This window comes from Nothobranchius furzeri, chromosome 14 (genome assembly GCF_043380555.1).
Source record: "Nothobranchius furzeri strain GRZ-AD chromosome 14, NfurGRZ-RIMD1, whole genome shotgun sequence".
Classification (NCBI taxonomy): Eukaryota; Metazoa; Chordata; class Actinopteri; order Cyprinodontiformes; family Nothobranchiidae; genus Nothobranchius; species Nothobranchius furzeri.
The window spans coordinates 28261487-28286051 of record NC_091754.1 but is presented as its reverse complement, the minus strand read 5'-3'; the positions used below and the strand labels follow the sequence as shown (position 1 = coordinate 28286051).

The 24565-nt window shown below is 42.3% G+C and overlaps 1 protein-coding gene across 5 annotated transcripts in view; it reads right to left on the bottom strand.

Moving 5' to 3' along the window:
* Window positions 1–1710: 1710 nt before the first annotated feature.
* The window catches only part of klf12b (Kruppel like factor 12b), a 57984-nt gene continuing 35129 nt past the window's right edge, over window positions 1711–24565 (bottom strand). For 3 of the 5 annotated variants that reach the window (XM_015966000.3, XM_015965998.3, XM_015965999.3), the window contains exons 3-6: window positions 22192–22747; window positions 17939–18074; window positions 7203–7384; window positions 1711–2028 (exon numbers count right to left, since the gene is read on the bottom strand). In XM_015966000.3, the coding sequence (XP_015821486.1) occupies window positions 1847–2028; window positions 7203–7384; window positions 17939–18074; window positions 22192–22747 (1056 nt within the window). In that variant the 3' untranslated portion in view covers window positions 1711–1846. The remainder of the gene's footprint in view (window positions 2029–7202; window positions 7385–17938; window positions 18075–22191; window positions 22748–24565) is intronic. The other 2 variants (XM_070544472.1, XM_015966001.3) reach the window with 1 other exon arrangement.

Genomic DNA, 24565 nt, shown 5'->3' with positions numbered 1-24565 from the left:
GCAGACCATCAACCTGCCCCCACCATGCTTGAGTGTTAGCTTCACACCAGATATATTTAGACACACACCTTCTTAATCAGTCCACAGAGAATCATTTTAAAGTCTTGTGGACACATTTACATGAAGAGCATGACTCAAAAACAAGCGAAACAGAAGAAATCCGGAAGGGAAAACATACATTTAGTTGTTGTGTCCTGAGTCTTTCAGCATCACCCAAATCTCCAATTTTTATCCTAAATTTAGATGTTTCAAGTGTGTTAGAAAATTAGCCCTAATCATATTAAATGGGAGTTAAATGACCATTTGAGACACCAGCTTTCATTTTCGACCAGACAGAAAGAACAGAGGGAGTCAGGAGGCCAAGTGAGGACAAGCTTCTCCGGTTTTGACATCAACAAATCAGAACAAGGAGGAGGCCCCTTGCTCTTTTGCACACAAAAATCGTCTTTGTAGCACTTCCAGCTGGTGTCTGGCAGGTGGCGCTGTGCCTTGCTCAAAAAAGCAATAAAATGAAAATGAAAAAAGTGAAACACAGAACATCTTGAATTAACCAATCAAGAGTAATTAAAGGACATAATGAATGTTTCTAAGGTGCCTCTGTTGTTTTTGTAACTTATCATTTTCACCTAATGGAAATCTCCAATTGTTTCAAAGTTTGCCGTACATGAGGGGTTGTATTTTTTAAACATAAGCAGTGAGCAGGCAGTTAAAAAAGGGGAAAAGAAAAAGCAAGATGTCATAAACAAAACATTTTCATACTGAAAGTATATATATATATATATATATATATATATATATATATATATTTATATATCATTTAAGATTGCACTTTACTGATTGCTAATCACAGCTCAAAATCCACAAAATAATGTATTTTTTTGTTGTTTTTCTTTGTTACAAAAGAACTTTTCCAAGAGGCTCAACATGAAGAATAGCACTGATGGGTTATGGGCTTGTCCAGTGTGCGTGTGTGGTGTCTGCTGGTGTGACGACATGCGAGTCGAGTTCCTGTTGGGACACAAACGATAGATGAGGTTTTGGATGTGGCGACAAGGTTGATCCTTTCGGGCTGTAGCTGTTTGAGCGGATGTATTTTACACTTTGCTGGCTCCTCATGGTCTGACGTCAGACTAAAAACCATTTGTAGTGAAGCGGCGCCCTCTTCTGGTCATACTTCAAAGTAACAGGGAGGCAAAGCAAAAACAATACTGTCTGTAAATCCGTCCACCTGGAACTGCTTCCTGCTCTCTCTTCTTTTCACGGGGATCGTTCACATTATGAATGCTGTAACACCAGCTGTTTAAATGGGACTGAAAAGAAAGATGCAAACATATATACGTTTCTATATATATGTGTGTATAGATTGTTCAAATAAAGAGTGTGACTTCATCTTAAAAATCAAAGTGAAACATTAATAAACAGTGCTGCTTAAAGACAGTTCCCTATTTTACTTCAATGGCATTCCAACATCCCGTCATTGCTTTCTTCTGACCCAAAGAAGATCCAGAAATCACCCTGTTTTGTGCACCATTGTCCAATCTGGCTCTCCATCATCCTCATGACCCAGGTTCGGTGTGTGTGTGTGTGTGTGTGTGTGTGTGTGTGTGTGTGTGTGTGTGTGTGTGTGTGTGTGTGTGTGTGTGTGTGTGTGTGTGTGTGTGTGTGTGTGTGTGTGTGTGTGTGTGTGTGTGTGTGTGAGGCTTCTAGGCCAGCTGAAGAACATTCAAAGGGAGATCCCGCTCCCTTGGCTGCCTGTGCGTGCATGCATGTGTGTGTGCGTGCATGTGTGTGTGTGTGTGTATGCGCGAGTTGGTGGCCTCTCTCCACTGATATCCGTAGTTCTGATTCACACCAGCATGTGTCTCCGTCGGTGTAGGGCCAAGTGGTCAGATCTGGAGAAGCTGCGGTCACAGTCTGCACATTTGAAGGGCTTCACCCCCGTGTGTTTCCTGTAATGCCTCGTCAGCTCGTCGGAGCGGGCGAACTTCCAGGTGCAACCGTCCCAGGTGCATTTGTATGGCTTTTCCCCTGAAGGGGCAGACAAGAGACACATCTTCAGTACGGTCACTGGTTCTTAATAAATCAGATGTTAATGGCAGGTCATCAATGCAGTCTATAGATACACCTATTTTTTTCCAGTCCTTAATCTTCACAGTAATGAAAAAAGTGAAATTTTGGAGCTTTTTTAAGATTGCTGCATTCAACTAGCCGTTAGCTCACCAGTCTTGTAAGATGTAAACTCTATTTCTTCAAACTGAGGCTGCTCAGGAAACTATTTACAACATGAAATAAAGACATTTTGAAACCACTTCACAATAACGCCCCCCCCCCCCCCCCCCCCATAAATGGCTAATAGATAATCTATATATATGTTATTTATTCATCTGTAACACAACACTATTGTATGATGACTATTACACATTTAGAAACAACAAAAGAGTCTTATTGTAAAGATGCACCATGTAGTTTTAGTCCTCTACCAGAGGCTTGGCAGACTGAGGGTTCTGCAGTATCTTAGCTGTTCCCAGAACTGCACTTTTCTGGGCTGAGATGTCAGATGTTTTTCCTGGGACCTGCTTTAGCTACTCCTCAAGTCTGGGGGGTTACTTCCCCGACTGCCCTGATGATCACGGGCACCACCAATGTCTTCACTCTCCAGGTTTTCTTAAGTTCTTCTTTGAGGCTCTGGTACTTCTCTAGTTTCTCGTGTTTCTTTGACCTGATGATTCCATCACTTGGTATTGCCACGTCAACCACAGCAGCTGTCTTCTGTTGTTTGTCCACCACCACAATGTCCGGTTGGTTCGCCATCACCATTTTGTTTGTCTGGATCTGGAAATCCCACAGGAGCGTAAGGGGTGTTCCAGTCCATGCTCTGCACATTTATCTTCGTTTATGTGACATACATATGAATGTGCTCATTTATGTTGTGGTAAGATTGTTTTACTTTACTAATGTTTGTTAATGAAGGTGTTGATACATCTTTAAACATGTTTTAAAGGTCACAATGCAGCACTAACTTTTATGCTGTAGTTGCAGGGAGCTACCAGCAGGGGGCAGTGTAACCGCTTCATAGCTTGCGCTGTGGCAGCATTTTGACTGCAGAACTAAAGGCCAGCTTGATAAAAGCAAAGTGATTTACAAGGCATGCCGGATGGAGGTGAAATATTGCAGAAATACAACCAATCTCAAGAACCACATGTTGCGGCATCACCAAGATCTCGCGTCCAAGCCGTTCACCGGGCTGCAACGGATTAAACTCAAGGAAACACTACAACTACCAGCTAATTCTGCATGTTCTCATTAAATAACTGAGGCGATTGTTCACTTGTTGACTCTTTAATAGCTTCTCTAAGATTAAAACAATAAAGTTTCTCTTACTAAATGGAACATCTACTAAGAAATCATAATGTAGGCATAGAAACACTACTTGGTATATATGGCGTATGTGTGTGTGTGTGTCTACATGTGTGTGTGTGTGTCTACGTGTGTGTAAGCGTGAACCTGCAGTCGGCGTGAATCTGAGGTCTCCTCTGCATCCATATATGATTGGGTGGAGATGGGATTTGACTCAAACAAAGCGTTTCATTTCCGGGTACAAAGACAGGCTGATGAAAATAATTCAACTTTAAGATAAAACTACGACTTGATAGTGCCAACAGTAATATTTGATATGTATTGTGTCTACCTTTGCTCTCAGAGGTTTAAAACAGCATGATCCTTTCTGAGAGAAATGTTCTTTTGTTTTTCTTTTCTTTTCTTTTCTTTTCTTTTCAATAAAGCCTTTATTAACACCTCAAGACTTCAAAATCTTACATTTTTTGAGGGTTTGAGTGATAGTTAGAGTTATTGCCACCTGGTGGAAAAGAGTAAAACCTACAATTTCAGTCTGACTGATGTAAAACCCCAGAATAGAATATTAAAAAATACATGTATGCTAATATTTAGCATTTTTAGAAAAATCTAGCTTACATGAGAGTCAGTTGCCCAAAATATTTTGAAGGAGGAAGGTGTTATTCACTGACCATCATATTAAATGAAGTAAGAGAAACATCTTTTTTTGTAAATCTGAAAAAAAAAAACACACACAGCTTCCATAAAAATCACACATACTACATTAGCAGAGCCAAAGTGATTGACAAAAACACACTTGCCTAGAGAAATAAATAGAAAATATGTGAGGTATATTAAGGTTAAATATAAGAAAATGCCCATATATATATATATATATATATATATATATATATATATATATATATATATATATTGCTCTGATGCTTGGTGCAGTGGGCTAGGGGTCAGGGATTGAGAGGAGATTACGGTCGGGCCCTACCCCTCTACCACCGGGTTTGAATCCTGACAAGGGCACACTATTTTTTATCTCTTTTTACCCTGCTTTTATCCCAGTTTAAATTTGCCCAGCTGGAAAAACGCATTTTCTATCACGTTTTATTACAATATTTGAAGTCTATATGTCTTCTTGGGAAGGTACTAGCGGTGAAAATCAGGCTGTAAAGGACTGTTTATACGTTACCGTGACAACAGAAACTTTGAGTCTACATTTATCATCGTTTATGTAACATACATATGAATGTGCTTATTTATGTTGTGATGAGATCGTTTTACTTTACTCATATGTGTTAATGAAGGTATTGATAAATCGTTAAACGTGTTTCTGTACACGAAGGATTTTCAATTCCAGTGCTGGAGGGCTGGTATCCAGCACGTTTTAGTGGTTTCTCTGCTCCTACACACTTGATTAAGTGTGAATCACCTGTGCAGCAGCTCATCCGGCTCTGCAGAAGCCTGTTATTACCTCCTGATTGATATCAGGTGTGTTGAAGCAGGGTTAAAACTGAAACGTGCTGGATTCCGGCCCTCCAGGCCTGGAATTGAATATTCCTGCTGCACACTGTGCCAGCCTCTTGGTTGTGGCATTCCTGCCAGCATCTTACGCCCTGCAGTTATGTGGTGGACTGTCTCAGTTGCTATGTTGCTCTGGTGTTCAGGGTCTGTTCCTGTGCTGTCAGGATGAGTGCCTCTGTGCTGTCCTTCAGACCACCATGGATTTCTTGAGTTATCTGTCAGGGGTTTGGCCTCCCATGATGGTATTGCCAACTGCCAACGTCTCCTCCTCTGTTTGCCAATATCTGAAACATTCACTGAGCATGTCATCTGTTGGGCCTTATCTTTGATGTACTTATGGATCTTAAATGTTTTATCCTGGACAGCGGCTCTCACACTCACTAGTCCTCTGCCTCCTCCCTTACGGCTTGTGTACAGTCTCAGGGTGCTGGATTTGGGATGGAACCCCTCCGTGCATGGTTAGGAGCTTCCATGTCTAAACATCTATATTTGTCTGTATTTCTTCCTTTGGCCAGCTTATTATTCCTGCAGGATATCTAATTACTGGCATGGCATACCTGTTGATTGCCCGAATCTTGTTCTTGCCATTGAGCTGACTTCAGAGGACTTGCCTTACTCTTTGTAGGCATTTGGCTACGTGCTTATTTTCCTTGTGGCCTCATCAAGGTTGTCTTTTGCTTGTGGGATACCGAGGTACTTGTAGCTGTCCTCAATGTCCACGGGGGCAATAGGGGCTGAATGTCCTTTCATTAACCCTGAGAAGGGTCATTTTAGCTCATACTGGCTCAAGAAAACGATTTCAAAATATGAAAAACTGAAAAAGTTGTAAAGTGTTCCTTTAAAGAGCAGATTGCAGGTTAGAGACTCCCGCAAACCAATGTTTAGAGAAACATAATAGAAACTCACTTTAAAAGGTTTTTAGAAAGTTTTTTAATTTTTTTATTTATTTTTTTGCCAAACCAAGTGATGTCAGCTGAGGGAGTCCTGTTAGCTTAATCCAGAGAAAAATATGGACTCTAATGTGGCTCTGACACAGAGGAAACTTTAAATGTTTGTAATTCTACTTCTAATGGACCAAAACCATAAAGTTATGTTTGCTGCACGCCCCAGAGAGCAGAGACAAACCAGAGGGAGAAACGATCGGCCAAAGCAGCGGGGGAGCAGCAGGTGTCTGGTGAGTTAACCATGTTAGCTTAAACTCGTGTGCTAACATCACAATATAGTACAGATTACTATCATGTACCAGACAATTAAAATGGTATCAGTCAGTTAATCTAATATTAATACTAATGAGCGTCTGTCAGCGGTCTCATACTCGTTAATATCCGTTCACCTAACATAGTTTAGTGCTTTAGAGACAGGGAGAGCTTCCGGTTCTGGAGCTCTTGCGGGCTTCTGTGAGTTGGATCCGACCCAGACACCAGCGAGCCAGTCCAGTTGGTGTTTTTAAAAGCTGCACATGATCCTCTCCTGGTTGTCCGGGCGGCGGTTCTGATCCGGTTCCGACCCGGAAAACAACTGGCCCGCTGAGCAGCGCATCTCTTCTGGTGGTCGGTTCTGACCTGGTTCTGATGGTGATCTGAGCTCCAGAAATCCACATTTCATTTTTTTAACCCCACCACGGGTCTCCGGAGCCCAGCGCAGACCTCCCTGTCCCGGTACCGACCGATATGGGCTACAGAAGTCCGTCTTTCAGCTGCAGAAACGCCCTCAGGCACGGAGATAGAGGCATTGTTTCTCTCATCCGGAAACCCGTGGACTTGATGTCCAGACAGGCTGGAGTTGGTACAGCCTTCATACACTCTAGTTTATCAACATGAACACAATCCAGAACTAGTAAACACACACTGACTGGATAACATGACCTCTCTACCCTAAAACTAGCCACTCCCCACACTGAGCTGAGGCAGCGCCTAGCTTCTAACTCCTTTTAGTTACGTCAGAGGTTCAGATTTAGAAAAAAAGAGCCTTTTTAGAAGCTTTGCTGAGAAAGGACACTTTTTAAACTAGAAAACTGCTGTTTTAAAACCAAATATGCACAATAAGCATTTCAAATAGTATTTTTTATATGAATTAGAAAAAAAATACCTGCAATTTGCTCTTGAAGTCATAGGCTTTCTGGTAATCAATCCAGGCTGTGCACAGGCTGTGCATAATTAATAACACTTGTATAAACTATTTATTAGCCATTCACGAGGGTCTAATTTTATTACCTAAGTTGCGTATTTGCAGATTGAGTTCTGGCTCTCACGAGCAAAACTACAAGATTCTGATGGTAAAACAGAAGTCAGGCTTCCAGATAGATGAGGTGACGGAGTATAAGCAGAGGCACTGACCTGTGTGCGTCCTCCGGTGTGCTTTTAAATGGGAGCTTTTGGTGTACACTTTATTGCAGCCCTCGAAGTCACATCTGTGGATTCTCCTCTTTTTTGAATCCGGTGACTCTGACCTCCGGGGGCGACGTATGCTGTCAATACTGAACGGGGACATGGAGCTGTAGGAAGAACGGAACACAGAACTATAGAACTGTTAAAGGATTATAACTTTCTGATGACCACAACCTCACAACACACATCACTGCGTTCCAAAGTCCCAGATTATAAACTAATTAATCATTATTCAAAGGGAAGAGGCTGAAGGTCGCGTAGGTGACCAGGAACAACGTTTCTAATACATTCAACAGGTCAGTGTGTACTGTTTTGTAATTTAGAGGTGATATTTGGGGAAATGCTGATCGTGTTTATCTTTCTAAAGACTGAGAAAGGTTTGGTCTGCTAAGAAAATACCCAATAACAGCCTTGCTTCTCAAAATGACATGTATAACCAGAGCAAAGATGGATGGATGTGACCCATCCAGCCCATTCACCCTCCTTCCTTCAGGCAGGTCACTGAGCATCCTTAGGCCCCGCCTTCTTCCCAGAGGCTGTTAGACTCTGCATTTTTGAGGATCTCCTCTTGAGTTTAATTCATCACAAAATCCAAAGACTATTAAGGATTTTGTTGAAAATTCTAAATTATTAGCACAAGGTGATCAGAATCCATCAAGTTGAAGATCAACGTGTTTGGAGTCCAAAATTGTGTTTGCTTTCTTTGGATATTTGTTCATTTGATCATTAACAAGCATCAATAAAACTCACCATCACCGACTCACTCTAGCAATAACAGATGTTTAATGTGGAGGGTTAACTTTAGCTGTTTTAAGACAGCGGGATCATTTAGCCACATAAAGACAAGTTAGCCATCATTAGATATTAATAACCTGGTAAAAAAAATGTTCAAAATAAAGTGAACTAACTTTAAAACGGGCCAGCTGTGTTTTCATGAATAATTTCCACTCTTTTATGTTGTCATTTTTAATATTATTTGTATGTTTTATATGATTTTACATAGTTGAATAAGCATTTTTAATCAATGTTACTCATTTATTGTTACCAAAAGCCCATTTTAGGAGTGTGCAATTCAAGTTAGCTTGATTTTTTTTTTTGCCCCCACACAATTTATCAAATACATGAAGCAGCAGAAATCCCTGTAATCAGACATGCAGACTTGTGTGTTGCCAGCAGGTGGCAGCATAACCCTGCAATAGTGTGCTGGAAAGGAACAGCTGAGGCCAGAGAGTTTTCGCCAAATTTTTCCAGTTTTTGCCATCCACAGATTTGAGAACAGCATTTTCTTTAGAATATTTTCTCATTTTGACAATAAAAGTTTTTTGTTTGAGTTAAACCTGCAGGTTCTTTCCTGCATTTGACTGTAAAACTCCACCGACACACACATCAGCTGTGATCGGGGACATGAACTTCATGTCTCAGTAGAGAGAGAGTGCAGAACAGGGAGCACCTTTCACGCAACGATAAACACATGACTCCAACACACACACACACACACACACACACACACACACACACACACACACACACACACACACACACACTGGCATTAGAGGGCAGACACGGTGGTGGGAGAGAATCAAGAGATTCTCTGTTTACTTAAGGGGGAGGAGAGCTATCTCTAGAAATATATTCATCAGGCTGCTCTGAGCTGCGGTGGAGTTCATGTAGCAGTTACTGAGAAGCAGGTAAGAAGGGTGAGAGCGGGGTGAGAGGAGGGAGGAGGGGAGGGGGAGGCCCAGCTCTGATCATGTTAAAGGGATTTGAAAGAGGAGCAGAGGCTGCCAGACAGGCCCTCCTGTGAACTGTCTCCACCACACACAACCCACTTCCTGTGTCTGTCTTTCACCAGAGTGTTAGCTGTCAAACGCAGACTCAAGTACAGAGCGCTCCGAACAATCAAAGAGACGCACGGCGCTGAACTCATGCAGACACAAATACAGTAAGGAAAAAAAAATAACGCAGGATTACAGATCACCTGTTACTTTTGGCTCACTTCCAAGCTGAAGCTGTGCAGGAAATGAGCAGATGGGTCAGATATGAAGACAACTTTTACTCCCCTCCCTTATCTCAGCTCACAACGAGCAACGAAAAGTCAAAACTGAAGAGCTAGAGAAGGAATTTATGCAAGTCTATTCAGATTTGTGTGTGTGTGTGTGCATGTATGTGTGCATGTGTGTGCATGCATGTGTGCATGCGTGTGTTCATGCGTGTGTGCATGCATGTGTGCATGTGTGTGTGCATGCATGTGTGCATGTGTGTGTGCATGCGTGTGTGCATGTGTGTGTGAAGCAGAGGTGGAATCACTCATATTTCAAACAGATGAGAGGGATGTTTACATTTTGACTTCATCCAAGAGCTGACTCCATAATTATGACATAATATAGAAAGGTCAAAGTTCAACAGACTCTTTCAACAAAGCAGCAGATTCATAAATTACTTCATTTAATGAGGCAGAACTTATATTTCCCATCCTATTAGAAGTTTGGACATCTACTTATTTTATTTAAAACACATTCTGATCTAGTCTTAACAAGAATTAGAAAAAAAATCAGATCTGCAGATTTTATTTTTGACCGATGTGATGTTCAAAAATTGAATTTATTGTTAAAGGCCCAAATTAATTTTTGGAAGTTTGATTAAAGTACATCTAGTGGTTCATCAAATAAATGCACACACATACATTTGTTTAAAACTCAGATTATTAAAAATGACGGATAATAGAGGGACATATCCTAAGACTTTTTCACAGCCCCAGTTATGTGATGGTTCTTTTGTAACATGTTTTATTTTGAAAAGCCAGAAGCAGTCTCTCACTGCTCTGAACCCCGTGTCAGTGCAGCATTATGACAGTCTGAATGTGTCCTTTTGTGTGACTCAAAGCAACCGAGAAAAATAGGAAGTGCTGCTGAAAGTGATTTCAAACAGAGCTGACCCTTTTTTTAGTTCATCTGCTTCCTCTTTTCCCCTCTTCGTCTCTGCATAAGGCCATTTAAAAGGACTGGTAGCAGTGGGAGTGAATGTACCACCTGTGTCCGGCTTTTCTCACAATGCAAACACAACAGTTTTTTTTTCCAGATTTGTCGGGGGCAGTGGGGTCACAGCGGCAGCTTTCAGCACAACCTGCTCCTCAAACAGTCCTGAGGAATTATTGTGAAAGCAGGAGCGTGTGACTCCGTGTGCACGCTGGAAGTTGGCCCACTAGACATTTCTGTACCTGTCTGAGGATGCCACCCCGCATCTCAGCCCTCCACCTGCTCTGCTGTGTGGCTCCCGGGTCCATGGGGACCAGTCAAGCTTCAGTAAAGACCAACTCTTCCAGCATAAGCCCCCACCTCCCAAAACACACACCTCTCTCTCTTCCTCAGTCTTCACCTGCGCTCTTCCACAATAGCCAATTGGGCGGCCCCCAAGGAAACGCATGAATATGGAGGAGGCTGCCCAAGAAGCGCATGATACACTCACACAACTCTCTCCTTTCACTCATTTATTTATTTATAGGTACCTGGACTGGAAGCTGCAGGCACTCCCATCCTCCACCCTCACACTTCTCCAATACTCTCCGGATGGCTGAGTGTGTAAATAAGCTGTCAAATTATAAGAAGCCACTCTCTGCACTTCGCAACGTACTCGGCGCTCAAAAGGAGAGCAACAGAATGACACAGCGGACCGCGATGCCAGCTTCTGTTGCAGTGCAGATGTCCCAGAGTGCATGTGGCGTGTCAATACACAACGTGCATTCTTCATCTCTGCAGCCAAACCAGCAAGTAACTCAAGAACACTACAGACTGCTTTGTTTTTCACAGACAAACATGCGAGTCTGTGTTCCTGTTGACAATGGCTGACCTCCCCCTGGAGCCAGCTGTTCTGTCCACTGCGCAGAAACACGTGCATGCATACAGCACCGCACGCACACACACACACGCACACACACACATGCACACACACAGACACGAGGGATTAATCCGCAAAAACACACATGCATACTTACTTCACGCACACACACACAAACACAGCGCACGAAGGAGAACAGTTTCCACACAGTCTGCACTTTGCACACAGAGGAGTGAGTGTGTGGGCAGACCCTGGCAGGGTTCGCCTGGCAGGTGATTTATCTCCATAGTGAATGCTTGGGTAGTGAAAGGTTGGATCCTGCCAACCTCTGTTGTCCTCTGACCACCCGGTGCCCACGTGTGGCACCCTGGGGCAAGCCTGTCCCTTTCAATAACCTGCACTGAAACCTGAATCCTCGTGTGAGTCTGAGAGTGAACCAGAAAAGTAGCAAACTCTACCTCATCTGCTAAAAGTTGCAAAAAGGCAGCTATTCCTTTCCACGTGTGGTATGGTGACAACACAACAAGCCGTTTAGTTTAATTAGCAAAAAACTAATGAGGTTAAGCCTTCTACATAAAGCCCACCCTGTAAGCAGAAGGAAATAACAAGTCTGCATTTGCGTTACCCTCAGATTTGCTAATGATGCCGCTTTATACAGCAGAATTTACATAAACGGTATCAATAACATCCAAAAAGCAGCTCACTGCGCTGCAACAAGTGCCGCTTAACTGGAGAGAAAAGATGCCAGAAGAATGTAAATGTTGGTGAGCAATCTCTGAATTTTCACATATGATACTTAATAGAGTGGCTTAGCAAGGTCACTTTGGACCAATGATGTATTTGCTAAAGGTTTGTGATGACCGGGTTAGGATTAGTAGCACTTGTGTTGCAGAAAACTAAATTTAGAAAAAACTGAAAAGGATTCAACAGTCTGCAAGCAAAGCCCAGAAATAATGTAAAGACGTTGAGAAGCCTGTAAAAGATGTCAGCACATTTTGGAAACTCAATCTCTAATGCAGTCTCCTGCCAGCTGCTACTGTTGGCGACTAGCTACAGGTCAAGTGGGTCATGTGACATAATTGAAAACCAATCGTGACAGTTGTGGGACTATCATGAAATATTTTTAGTCACCTCTTTTTCACAGTGCATCCTTATTTATTTAACATTTTGGTTACTAACACTTCCTAAGATTGTTCCACATTTCTTGCACTTTTAACTCTTGTTAACTAAGCAGAAGCTGGTTCTAGATGAGTCTCTTGTTTCTGGGCATTCAAGCAGTTTGTCTGATGGCTCTGGGTCTATGGGCAGCTGTGAAGAAGGGCAAAGCTGAGTCCATTTTTTCCTCTCTGTCTGACTTCCTGCTTCTGATCAGAATATTATAAGCTGTCATCAACTGGAGAGGAAGTCTATTCACTTCAACACAGATGGACTGGCACCACAGGAGCTGATGTCTGCAGGCTGAACCGGGCAGAAAGTATGTCTGAGCCATATGCACACAGGCATATAGATGTACAACCCACGCAGATGCATCCAAATGTGCAAGAGTATACCAAACCAGAGTGCACTAAAGGAAGCCCTACGGTATGCTCCCAGTTGGTTTGTGAAGAAAAACATATTAAGCTGAAATCATTTGTTTTAGAGATGAAATGGTTACAGCACAAATATTCATAAGGCTCAACCCCAATTAGGACCAACAGTTTAACAAACAGCCCATTACATGGAAGTTTCTGTTAAAAACTCTGGATGTTTGAACTTCAAAACACAGAACGATAGTAAAAAGAAAGCAAACGTTTGTAATTTTTACAGCTTAGAAAAAAAGAAACATGCTCTCCTCATTTGCATACCAGTCTAGTAACGTTTTATTTCTGGTTAACTAAAATGATCAACACAAGCAAAATGATTCATTTAGCTACAGAAAGAAGGATCTGAGGCAGTTTCACCTTATTTTGTTTTGTTTTTCCCTAAACATGAAATATCACAGTAGCCAAAGTAAAATAAATAAATAAATAAATAAATAATTTCTGAATGGCCTGGATTCCCACACATCTTGGTTTTTTAATCCTTAACTTATAGAAAATCAAAGAAATAACCATAGCAATGCAAAATCCCCAGGTACTTTCATTTCATACAAGCTTTAGAAGTAGCTTCAATGCTTCTTCTTAAATGTCCCCCTAACGTGAACACACTGGTGCAGTGTTTACAAAAATAAAATCTACAAACATTAATCCACAGTGGCCATATTTAAAGCCTCTGCCTCTTGGCCAGATCGTTGCGAATGAGACTGAGTTCTCAATCGACTCATCTGGTTACATAAATAAAGCTTTGCTTTGGTGAGTGAAACCATTTGGTAGTTTTTGCTTGCTTTTATCAGCCCCCCCCCCCCCCCCCCCCCCCCCCCCACACACACACACACCCATGTTTATTTAGCAAAAACAAACGCTAAACCTGTCTCCTTGCTGTGTGTTCATTTTTTACGACTCATAATCTAAGGGCTGAAATGTTTCCCCAGCCTTCATTGGTGTCTACAGGAACGGTTCATTGCTAAATTAAATCAGCTGTGCTCATGATCTAAAACATGCAGGAAACGTGCTGGAAGCAGACTCCAGCACCAGTCCAACAGGTCCAACAGGTGGCAGCCTGCCACTCTGAAGTTGCAAGGGTCGTTTTAGCACATACTGGCTAAAGAAAATGATTAAAAAAAAAGAAAAAGTATGGCTTTAAGATTCTACTTTTTGATTGCATGATTTATTTAGGCAACTCTGAAGGGTATGTGTGTTTAAAAGTGATATAAGACAATAAATATTGAATGCCTGCTTTCTGAATCCCCGATGTTAAAATAAATATACAGTTTACATCTAGGACTGGAAAGCTAGTGTCTGACCCAAGATGCTGATTTAAGTAAACAACTTCAGTTTCCCAAGATTTATGTAAATGTGATTTTAAAAATCTTTACCTGTGCATGAAGTCTGGATTTTACTGATATTCTGTCTGAAACAATGAGAGATTCCAGCTGGACTTGACTCAAGATGCGCAGGAATGCTACAATTTGCTGCTGATGAAATTATTGCTCTTGAATAAAAATCTAAATATCCGAATAAATGTTTATTTAAAAATGTCGTATTTTTTTATTAGTGAAATTTTGTTTTGGACGGCATTTTGAAATGGACGGCAGCATAGTGGCACGAAGGTCGTAGGTTCGAAACTCGGCTGCAGCCTTTCTGCGTGAAGTTGCGTGTTCTCCCCATGCATGCGTGGGTTTCCTCCGGGTACTCCGGTTTCCCCCACAGATCACAACATGCCCTATAGGTTATAAATTGTAAGTCGCTTTGGATAAAAGTGTCTGCTAAATAAATAAACATAAACATAAATATGACTCGGATTACCCGTTAGCTCTCCAGTACTGAATGCAAATGCAATTTTTTTCAGACACTTGGGATCACCAACACCGAATAAAAACAGAAATATTATTTAGAAATTTCCTTGCAGGTGTTAGATTTGATGACAAGCAGCTGTAAGGTGCATTCCTCCTAGTGATGTGTCGAAACAGCTCTCAGAACTAGACCAAATTCTTGCTTTGCAAAGTTGGTCTAGGAACACTCCACTGGCACCTCTGCAGCCCCTAACAGCATTCTGGCTAGCCAATCACAGCTCTCTAGAGGGGTTTTAAACACATAAAGAGCTGTGATTGGTCCATCATGGTGGGCCAATCATAGTGCTCTATCTGCTTAGTGAACAAATCACAGAGCTTTATCCGCTTTGTGGGCCAATCAGGGCACTCTATATGCCTGGTGGGTGGGATGGTGAAACAAGATGGCGACAGCTCGTTTGAAACGGCTTTTACATCAATTTTGGATTATTAGAACTTGGGCTTCATTAGAATCAGGAGCAGATAGATGTATTTAAGTGCTTTATTTTTTTAGAAAAATGATGTGTTTTCTCCTTCTTCAACTGTAGACCGCCTCATTTACCGATGGCTGTTGCGGTGAGTATGTCACATTCATTGTCCAGTAGCATGCGGAGATCATTTGAAAGACAACGGTAGAACCTGCCCCACAACCGAGAGCCGTCATTTTAACTACAGTGACAATTCAAAGGCAGAGTATGGAATACGCAAAGAGAAGTGATTGTATCCAACAGGCTTTAATGATTCAAGGTTAATAAATAATTTACTTGGAGTTTGTTTGTCATTTAAAATGTGTTTTTGTAGCACTCTGCTTCAAGTTGAATAAAACAAGTTGGTTTAATGTATAATGTATTAGCAGTGATGGGAATAACACTGTTTAAAATAACGGCGTTACTAACGGCGTTCTTTTTTTAGGTAACGGAATAATCGAATTAATTACTTTTCCCACTGTTGCAACGCTATTACCGTTACTGGGGATGGAAGGTTGTGCGTTACTATGTGCTTGTCGAACGTTGAGCAGCAGTGTGAGGCTTTCTGACCGCCACACTTCAGCTGCAGCCAGGGAGAGAGAGGAGTCGGTAACGCACTTACAAACACGATGATGATTGACCGGGTGGGCGCCGGGCGGAGACCCTCACTGTCTCAGTCACTGCATGCTGTAGACGCAACAGAGCAGTGATGGGAATAACGCCATTTAAAATAACCGCGTTACTAAAAAAATATTTCTTTCAGTAACGAGCAAACTAATTAATTACCGTCTTCTTTTATAAAAACGTCGTTTCTGTTACTGATAAGGACATGCGTGCTTTAAGCAGCGTGGTGTGTTGAAGCTGTCATCAGCTGATCAGGAGCTAAAGAGGTAGATGTTTTCATCCAAGCGCATCACAGCCCGTGAAGAACGAGGAAGACGTGATGAATATCTACGGCTGCAGGTGTGGATCTGCAGCCGTGCCCTTCTTAGCGTGACAGAGGGACGTCCTGAAGGTCCGCTCACCTGTTCACCGCTCAGACGTCCTGATCTTCTACCTTCCTAGATCATCCAGCTGTAACCTGTTTCTGATCATGTCTTTAGTCCCGCTGTAACACTGATGCATCAGGCTCAGACGTCATGGAGCTCAGATGTTATTAGAACTACCTGTGTGTGTTTACCACCCAGCTTCAGCTCTTCTGTGTTTGGGTCTGACCCAAGTTAGTAAATGTAGGCTAAGCCCTCCATCAGGCTTGTGCCTCTTCTAGTGTCATTTTAAATTATTTAATTTATTTATTTATTTAACCACTACTAGATTAGCAGCAACAGAAATGCTACTAAAAACACACAATTATGTGAAGCTGGAAAAATTAAAATGCTGTGCAAAATTACATTCATTTCTGTAATTTAACTAGACTGAGAGACCATTTAAAGGCTCAAGAACCTTTACAGGTGTTTCTGTTTGCAATTTTAAATTTTTGCTGATTGGGGTCTTGTTAAATATCACACAGTGACCTTTTAATAGTCTAGGTAAGTGTAATGTTCCTGTTAGTAGTCCATCCTGTTAAGTGCTTATTTATTACAATTATTCAGGTTTATAAAAAACACTTTGGCATACATTTTATTATGTTCCAGTCATTAGTCATTTATATTTCACTATTGTAGTAATTTATAGTAAATTAAGTAAGTTCAATTAACCCATTTTTCTTGCATTCTTTAATGAAAAAAGTAACAAAGTAGTTATTTTTCTTGGTAATTAGTTACTTTTATAATCTCATAACTCATTTAGTAACTGAGTTGCTTTTTTGACAAAGTAATTGGTAACTATAACTAATTACTTTTTTAAGTAACTTTCCCAACACTGTGTATTAGTAATACAGTTAACGCAGTTTTGTATCATTTTTGGTGAGCAGCTGTTTGAGAGCCGAAAGAGCCGGCTGATTTAACACAAACCAGCATCGGCTCCGCTCCGCCTAGACCAGGTTGGGAGTTTTCTCATTTCCTGTGCACAACCGGATGTTTTTTCAGCCCTCTTCCAGAGGCGGTCTGCCTGAAGGCGAACAGGGCCGACGTGTACCTTTAAGGGCAGCCTCCGATTGGCGGGTAGAATCAGCCTGTGGGGGAGTCCCGCATGCGTGATTTATTAACATTCTGGATGCTGTAGAATTAACAAGCCTCTGAATTATGCCATTTTACTCTGTCTGTCACTGCTGTGAGTAGGCACACACACACACACACACACACACACACACACACACACACACACACACACACACACACACACACACACACACACACACACACACACACAAAATGCTGCCAAACACAGCAGGCTAGGATGCAAAATTACAGTCACGAGAGTGCTGAGTCTCCAAAAGCAACACTGTGCAGGCTGCTTTTGTTTAATGATGGAGAAACCGTTGACTTCTCCACGCTCTTTTGCCTCGCCCACGTGCTCAGAAATGCGCTCATGACACCACAGGCCACAGACTGCCTATGTTCTCAATCACGTCCGAATTCCTAAGGCTGTGTGGATTGAGTGCAGCCAGGCTGGGGCGGGCGGAGCGGAGTAGAGCCGATGCTAGTGTGTAAGTGGCATTGGTGAGCCGAGCTGTAAGAACCGGTTCCCTTAAAAGAGTTGGAATTCCCATCACTACTTCCTCCTCACCTTCACTGGTCCTTGCATCATAGTAAACATGCCGAAGATTGTGTTGGTGTACAGGCTTTAACAAGTCTGCATGTCTGGTCACGTTAGAACTCGGGTCAGAATCTGCCACGCTTTAACGGCTGTGCCAAAGCTTCAGCCAAAAGCTTACTTTGGAAGGTCAGCCTTTTCTTTTTTGACCCTCCACAAGTGTGCCATAAACAACAGAATCAAAGATACCTTTTATAAAAAGGTCACTTTTCAACCAAACATTCATTCTCATAACAAAAGAGAGTGAGGAGATGTCTCTGGTGTGGAAAGATGAAGATACTCACTCTTGTACGGCACGGGCTATAGAGAGCGCCGTGGAGCCGGTCTCATTAACACTGTCCAGGGTCACGTTTGGCAGGTCGTCGTCATCGCTATCGCTTTTGATCTGCCTCGGCGACAGGCCGTTGGGTTCCGTGTGTGCTGCAGGATGTCACACAGACATGAGGATCAGACACACGACACTGCAGTTGTAAACTTATAAGGCATATCACATTGTATGTCCTGGAAAGGGGCTCCAATTGTAATAAAATATCTTTCTTTTATCTAATTATCCTTTAGGGTTAATTTGTTGCAGAAGCATTTAACACTTGTTAACTTTTTTCACCTCCTGTCTTGGTATTTTCAGTCAAGCGCTGTCAGTGCTAAACTTGAGGACAAATCAGTGAACCATGACACTAAAGCCAGTGGCTGAAAACTCTCAGAGTACTGTAAAAGGCTAACATGCAAAAGGACACACACACACACACACACACACACACACACACACACACACACACACACACACGCATAATCTTTATTAGCCTGCAGCTATAGAGATAGGAAGCTGGGTGGAACCTTGTTTGGCTGCTGCAGTTGTGGAAACGTTAAGTGGATGTGCTATGGTGTGTGTGCATGTGTAAAAACTGAATGCATCCAACTTGAAAGTGCATGCCTGATTGCCACTCAGCTGAGCACCTGTTTCCTCAGCAAGAATCCAATGAATTCAGCGGAGATTCCCAGTAATTAGCATGCACAATTTGTCTTTTACTTGACTTTTTTCATTTGCAAGTTTATCATAAGAAATAAAAAGAACAAAGTAAAACCTTGCCACTGCACCATCGACCGCTTTTTCTTTAGCCACACAACAAAGTTACATCACTCCACAAGTTGTGACAACTTGTCACCTGGACATCTCAACAGATACAACGCCAAAATCCACAGTTAGTCTGTCTTTGCCGTCTCCATGGACACAGGCAAACTCAAGAAATAACTGATAAATAAAAAATCAGATAAATGAATTAATATAGACCTGCTGGAGAGTACTTGTGAAGGAAAAGGTGCTAAAATCTACAGAACAGCCACCACATGAGCCATTTCGTGTTCGACAGAAAGGAGAAAGATTCTCCACTAATGTTACAGCGACGTGATGATGACTTTCTGAGGCAGATCCAGTTCTCTCTCCCACAGAGGTTTGCAACATCCCTGACTACAGTCAGCGCAGTGCTTTTATAAGCTATCAGGACTTCACCTCCTCAGCCCCCTCAGCTGAGTCTGTGGTCATAATGGTCCATAATAACGGTCTTGAGTTGGGAGCAGACATGGTGTTATTACTGAAGAGGGGAGAGAAAGCACAGAAATAATGCTCTAACACCGCTGGACTCTTGCTTTTAAAGGTCTCCAGTGTTGTCGTAGATGAAGACATGCAGAGTGGTCAGCGGCCCAGTCGAAAACCCGTAATTAGTTCGAAATGCATCGTCCGGAAGGGGAGGGGGTGTTTTGAACGACGGACACAAAGGAGGAGCGGTGGAGAGGTGGGCAGAGCACCGGATTTCTTTCTTTCTCTCCTGTTGTTTCCAGTCAAGCCCTGTTTCCATGGCAACCTCCTGCCGAGGACAGGGAGACAGCATTGAAAGAAAGGGTACCCACCCTCTCTTAAAGAGGGTGGCTAACCTGTGTGTGTTTTAGTGTGTTTTAGTGTGTGAACACTAGAGAGCAGATGTGTGTTTATGTAGAAAACTTAAGAACATTAAAGTTCTTACAAAATAAACGGGATTTAGTTTGAGAATTGTCTTATTTCTTTACATAACTATTGGATGTGAAAGCTAATTTTATTATCTGCAAGGAAAATAATTTACTTGCATACTTGTTGGTGTGATTGTAACAAACTGCATCCACCACACCCAGCAACCAACACTGATCCTGTTTCATTCGTGCTCGGGGCTATTAGAGCTGGATTGAGCCGATGTTGAACTGTGCAAGTGTGCACGCATGTTTGTTTAGTTTCCACCCATCTTCAGTATCCATCAACATCCACACCCTCTTATGCAAGTTTTTTTCCTCTCTCTCTCTCTCTCTCTCTCTCTCTCTCTCTCTCTCTCTCTCTCTATCTCTCTCTCTCTCTCTCTCCCTCTCTCTCTCTCTCTCTCAGTCTCCTCAAGAGAATTTAAAACACCCATCTCTGAGGACCACCCCACCCAGCCGGCCGAGTGTCTGTCTAGGCACATGCTCTAATTACACGTCTTTGTTGTTTGGTTGTATGTACAGAACGTACTGTACATGGGTGTGAGTGCAAGTCTAAATGTGTCTATCCGTTCTGCAGGGAGTGACCTCGTTTACGACCAAAAGTTGCCCTGCGCTTGGCTCAGACTTGGACAGAAACACCTATGCAAGCTCTCTTTCAGTGGCCAGCTATAAAACCACACCCAAAGCAAACCAATAACACTCAAGGCAGAGGAACTTTAACACTCGCTCTACCCAAGCTGCTCTGCTTCTGGATGGAAGCAAAGAACCTGGTCTGCATGAAAAAGCACCATTTTCATCATTCTAAATGTGCAAACTTTTAGGCTACTCTTCACATCGTAGTGAGTAATATGACTACAGAATGTTTGATAAGCCATTCTACACAGCTCGTTGTAAGCACATCCAATGTGTCGTCACATCAATATTGCAGCAAGTTCTTCGTTGCTTTATGCCCTTGTTCAGGGTTGTGTAGTGGGTGGTGCCAATCCCAGAAGTCAGTGGGAAAGAGGAGGAGTTTACCTTGGACATGTCACCAGTCCATCTCAGGGTTAGCACAGAGGCAGACAACCGTGAACACAAACATGTTCTCTGTTAAGGTCATTCTGGAATCAACGACTGCATGGTGCAAGAATACTGAAAGAGGTTTTAAACATTTTGGTTTGTCTGCATGTGTCCCTTTGATACAGTGGTGTCCAACCCTTTAAAGAGAAGAGCTAAAATTCTCACGTTAAAAGTCCTCATGGGTTACAAATATGCAAAAATTATTTTATAGTGATTTTTTTTTGCACTACTCAAAAGTAGACCTTGAAATATGCATATTAGTAAAAATCTGATGAAGTGTCTGTAAAAGTCTGCTGAAATGGCAAAATGCAACCATTCCAGAAATGTAATTATGGCCACACAAATTTACTCCGAGGACCAAAAATGTTCCCTGAGTCACACTTTGGACACAATACAATCACAGTCCTTTATGCTCTAACCAGTATGTCATGAGCTGCAACTGTTGGCAATAGGTTGCAAATTAAAGTTGTGGTTCATGCCTTTAATCAATATATTTGCAGTGGTTTTCTAATAGGAAACAAACGCTTTGTAAGTCAGTCAGATGTGCCTGAATCAGGAAGTAGATGTCAGCTGGAGGAGAAAGTATTTTCAGATGACAGGTTTTGGAGTCTTATTTCCTGATATGCAGACATCTCGCCTCTGATTGGCTAACAGAAATGCGTCTTCCACAAATTTGCAACATTGGTGTTTCATCTCCACAAATAACACAAGCTTGAAGGAGTTTTGCTGTGTGGTGAAGTTGCTAACGGTCTGTAATGATTAACTTCGGCTACTCGAGATGTCCTCTGCTGTTTCCTGGATGCTAAACAGCTTTCAAGGTCACATGTCTAGATGGGTGAGTCCGTGAATGTCAAGTAACAGTGTGACGTAGATCCGTCGGGTTTTTCCACTCCTAACATTTCACTGTCTGTTTTCTATCAGAAGCTAATGCAGGAGATAGCTGTAGGAGACTATTTTCATATTGAACCTGCATGAAAAACTCAGAGTGACCGATTATAATCAGATATAAGATTTAAAAACGTTTTCTTCAAAGTTAAATATGAGCCAACTTTGGGAGGGGTTGCAAAATATGAAACTAGATTGTGAGAAATTAGACCTGAAAACAACAAGCTGACATTCACAAAGACTCTGCTAATAACAGAAGGTTACATAAAAAAAAAAAAAAATATATATATATATATATATATATATATATATATATATATATATATATATATATATAATGTATACATGTGTCAAAAGTGGCAGTTTGTTGATAAACTCAGTGAAAACCTGCATGTTTTCTCACAGTCTTAGTAAGTCTCCTATAGTGGCAGCTCAAATGACATCATTTATTAACTTTATGTGTAAGCAGAATGACATATAATAAAGACCACGGGAAAAGTAACTGAAAACAATCAAAAAGGTTAAGTAGACATTTCTAAAGAACAAAGCCATTCTTATGAATATGTAGCACACCGGGAGAAAACAGCCTCACCTTTGCCCTGGCTTTTGGCGTCTTCCAGCAGAGGTAGCATGATAGCGTTGTTGAGGCTGGAGGGCGATCGCACCGCGGCGGTGTACATGAGCGGCAGTGACTGCACCACAACTGGGATGCGGTGAACATGGCTGGCCAGCTTCCCTGCTCCCTGCAGGCTTAGAGGACTGGACGGAGGCGGCGGCACAGACTGCAGGATGTGCAAATACGGCTGACCTCTCACCCCGCTTCCAGGGGCAACCAGGGGGCCTGGCGTTAGAACCGATGAGGCTGAGGTGATTACCGATGGGGAGGAGGAGGAGGATGATGACGATAAAGAAGATGGAGAGAATGCGGATCTATGTGGGGATGATGATGATGAGGATGATAATAATGTTTTGGTGGTGGCTGCAGATGAAGATAGGGGGCGGGGTTTGTTGATGGACAGGTCCACAGGCTCGGTTTGCGTGTGGAAGTGGAGGTCGTGAGCGAGAAGGTCTTCTGGGGGTTCAGGTTTAACTCTGCTGAGGAAGAAGGGGAGGCCATCCATTGCAGAAAAAGGCCGAACTTTGGGTGACTGTGAGGGTGAAAAAAAGCATCACATTTAGAGTTTTGCTGTTTCAAGATGAGAAAATGCATTAACCTGTGACACATGTAGAGAGAAAAACAAACAAATAACACCAGGTGCATGAAAGAAGCAGCGAAATCATCTCTCACAGGCCAAAAAGTGGAACGTAAGCAACCAAGTTCCTGGATAATTGTTCCTGCAGATATTTACCTTCAGGAATAATTACAGTAAATTATTAAGATGTCAGGAAGTTATAAGCTGTGACATTTATATAAAAAGGAGCAGCCACTTTCCTTACATTCATTCAGACCTTTACTTCCTGTTATTAGTGAGATACCGTATGAAACACAGGAGTGAAGACTGCATCTCTCACCAACGCCTCCTCTACTCTCTTTTCTTTTCTCTCCTCAGCGTGGGCTGCACTCTCTCCCTTTTCCCTCCTGTTTTCCATGACTCCCACTCAAACGCAGCTCTCTTGGCTACCCATGCATCTCTCCTAAATCTCTTCAGTGACTGTGGAAAAACATCATATGGGCTCAATTTCCTGACCGTCTCCCTACGTCTCTCAGCGATGGGCCTCGTAGGGCCAAGGCTGGTGGCTCGGCGTAACCCTCAACACGTCTTTCACTTAACACCAAGCAGACGCTGACGGTTGCTCCATCTGCCTGCAAGATTCAGGGATGTGTTTACTGGATAACAAAGCGCTCGCATCATTCCTTCCCTTGGACTTCCCAACTCCAACCTTCAGTCCCTGTGTGATTGTACAATTGTAGCTCTGATGCCACTTCACCCAGGTTACGTGTGATGGAGCTCTTGGGGGGCTGAGTCATAGGCAGAAAGTACCAGGAATTTCACAATTCGAGCTGGAAAAGCTCCAAAAAATAAAAAGTAAAAAGCTGCAGCAAGAAATATAAAAAAGGTGAATTTTAGCCCTTTGTTTATAAATACTTGCATCTTTTTTCTCCTTATGCAATGCAGCGATTTGAACTGTGATGAATTACAGTGTGTGTGTGTGTGTGTGTGTGTGTGTGTGTGTGTGTGTGTGTGTGTGTGTGTGTGTGTGTGTGTGTGTGTGTGTGTGTGTGTGTGTGTGTGTGTGTGTGTGAGAGAGAGAGAGAGAGAGAGAGAGAGAGAGAGAGAGAGAGAGAGAGAGAGAGAAAGAGAGGGAGAGAGAGAGGGAGAGAAAGAGAGGGAGAGAGAGAGGGAGAGAGAGAGAGAGAGAAAGAGAGGGAGAGAGAGAGGGAGAGAGAGAGCGAGAGAGAGAGAGAGGTCTGGCCTACTATTTTTACTATATTTGTACACTCACTCGTTTTCAGCCTACAGGAAATGTTACGACCCCGTGTAAAATAAAAAATAAGATAAAATTCAAAAAGGGCTCCTGACTGAAAAACTCCTCTCCAGTTGGAAAACAAACCCTGCCCTGTGAAATGTGCCCTCCAATAGCCTCGGGACCTTTTGTGGGGTTCAGCTGCGGGCCACTGGTGTCAGGTCAAGATTCATAATGCATCGTGGTTCATATTTACCACCCACAATGCATTCTATATACTGGATTTAATAATAAAACCGTATACTCAAAATGCTAAAATTTCAATCTATGTGGAAAAAAAGGCACAAGATGAACCCCAGAAGCTTCCCTGAAGCTGTTGACCACTTATAGCCGCTGTTATTAAGTTTTAACAGGCGGAGAAGACTCGTCCTCTTAGAGGTTGTGCTTAGAAAAACAACAAAAATGATGAAGATTCTTAAGGAAGAAACATACATATTCAACATAATCTAGTAAAAGCCTCAACAAGAAGATGGGCTGTAAATCAAAACGGTTTATGAATA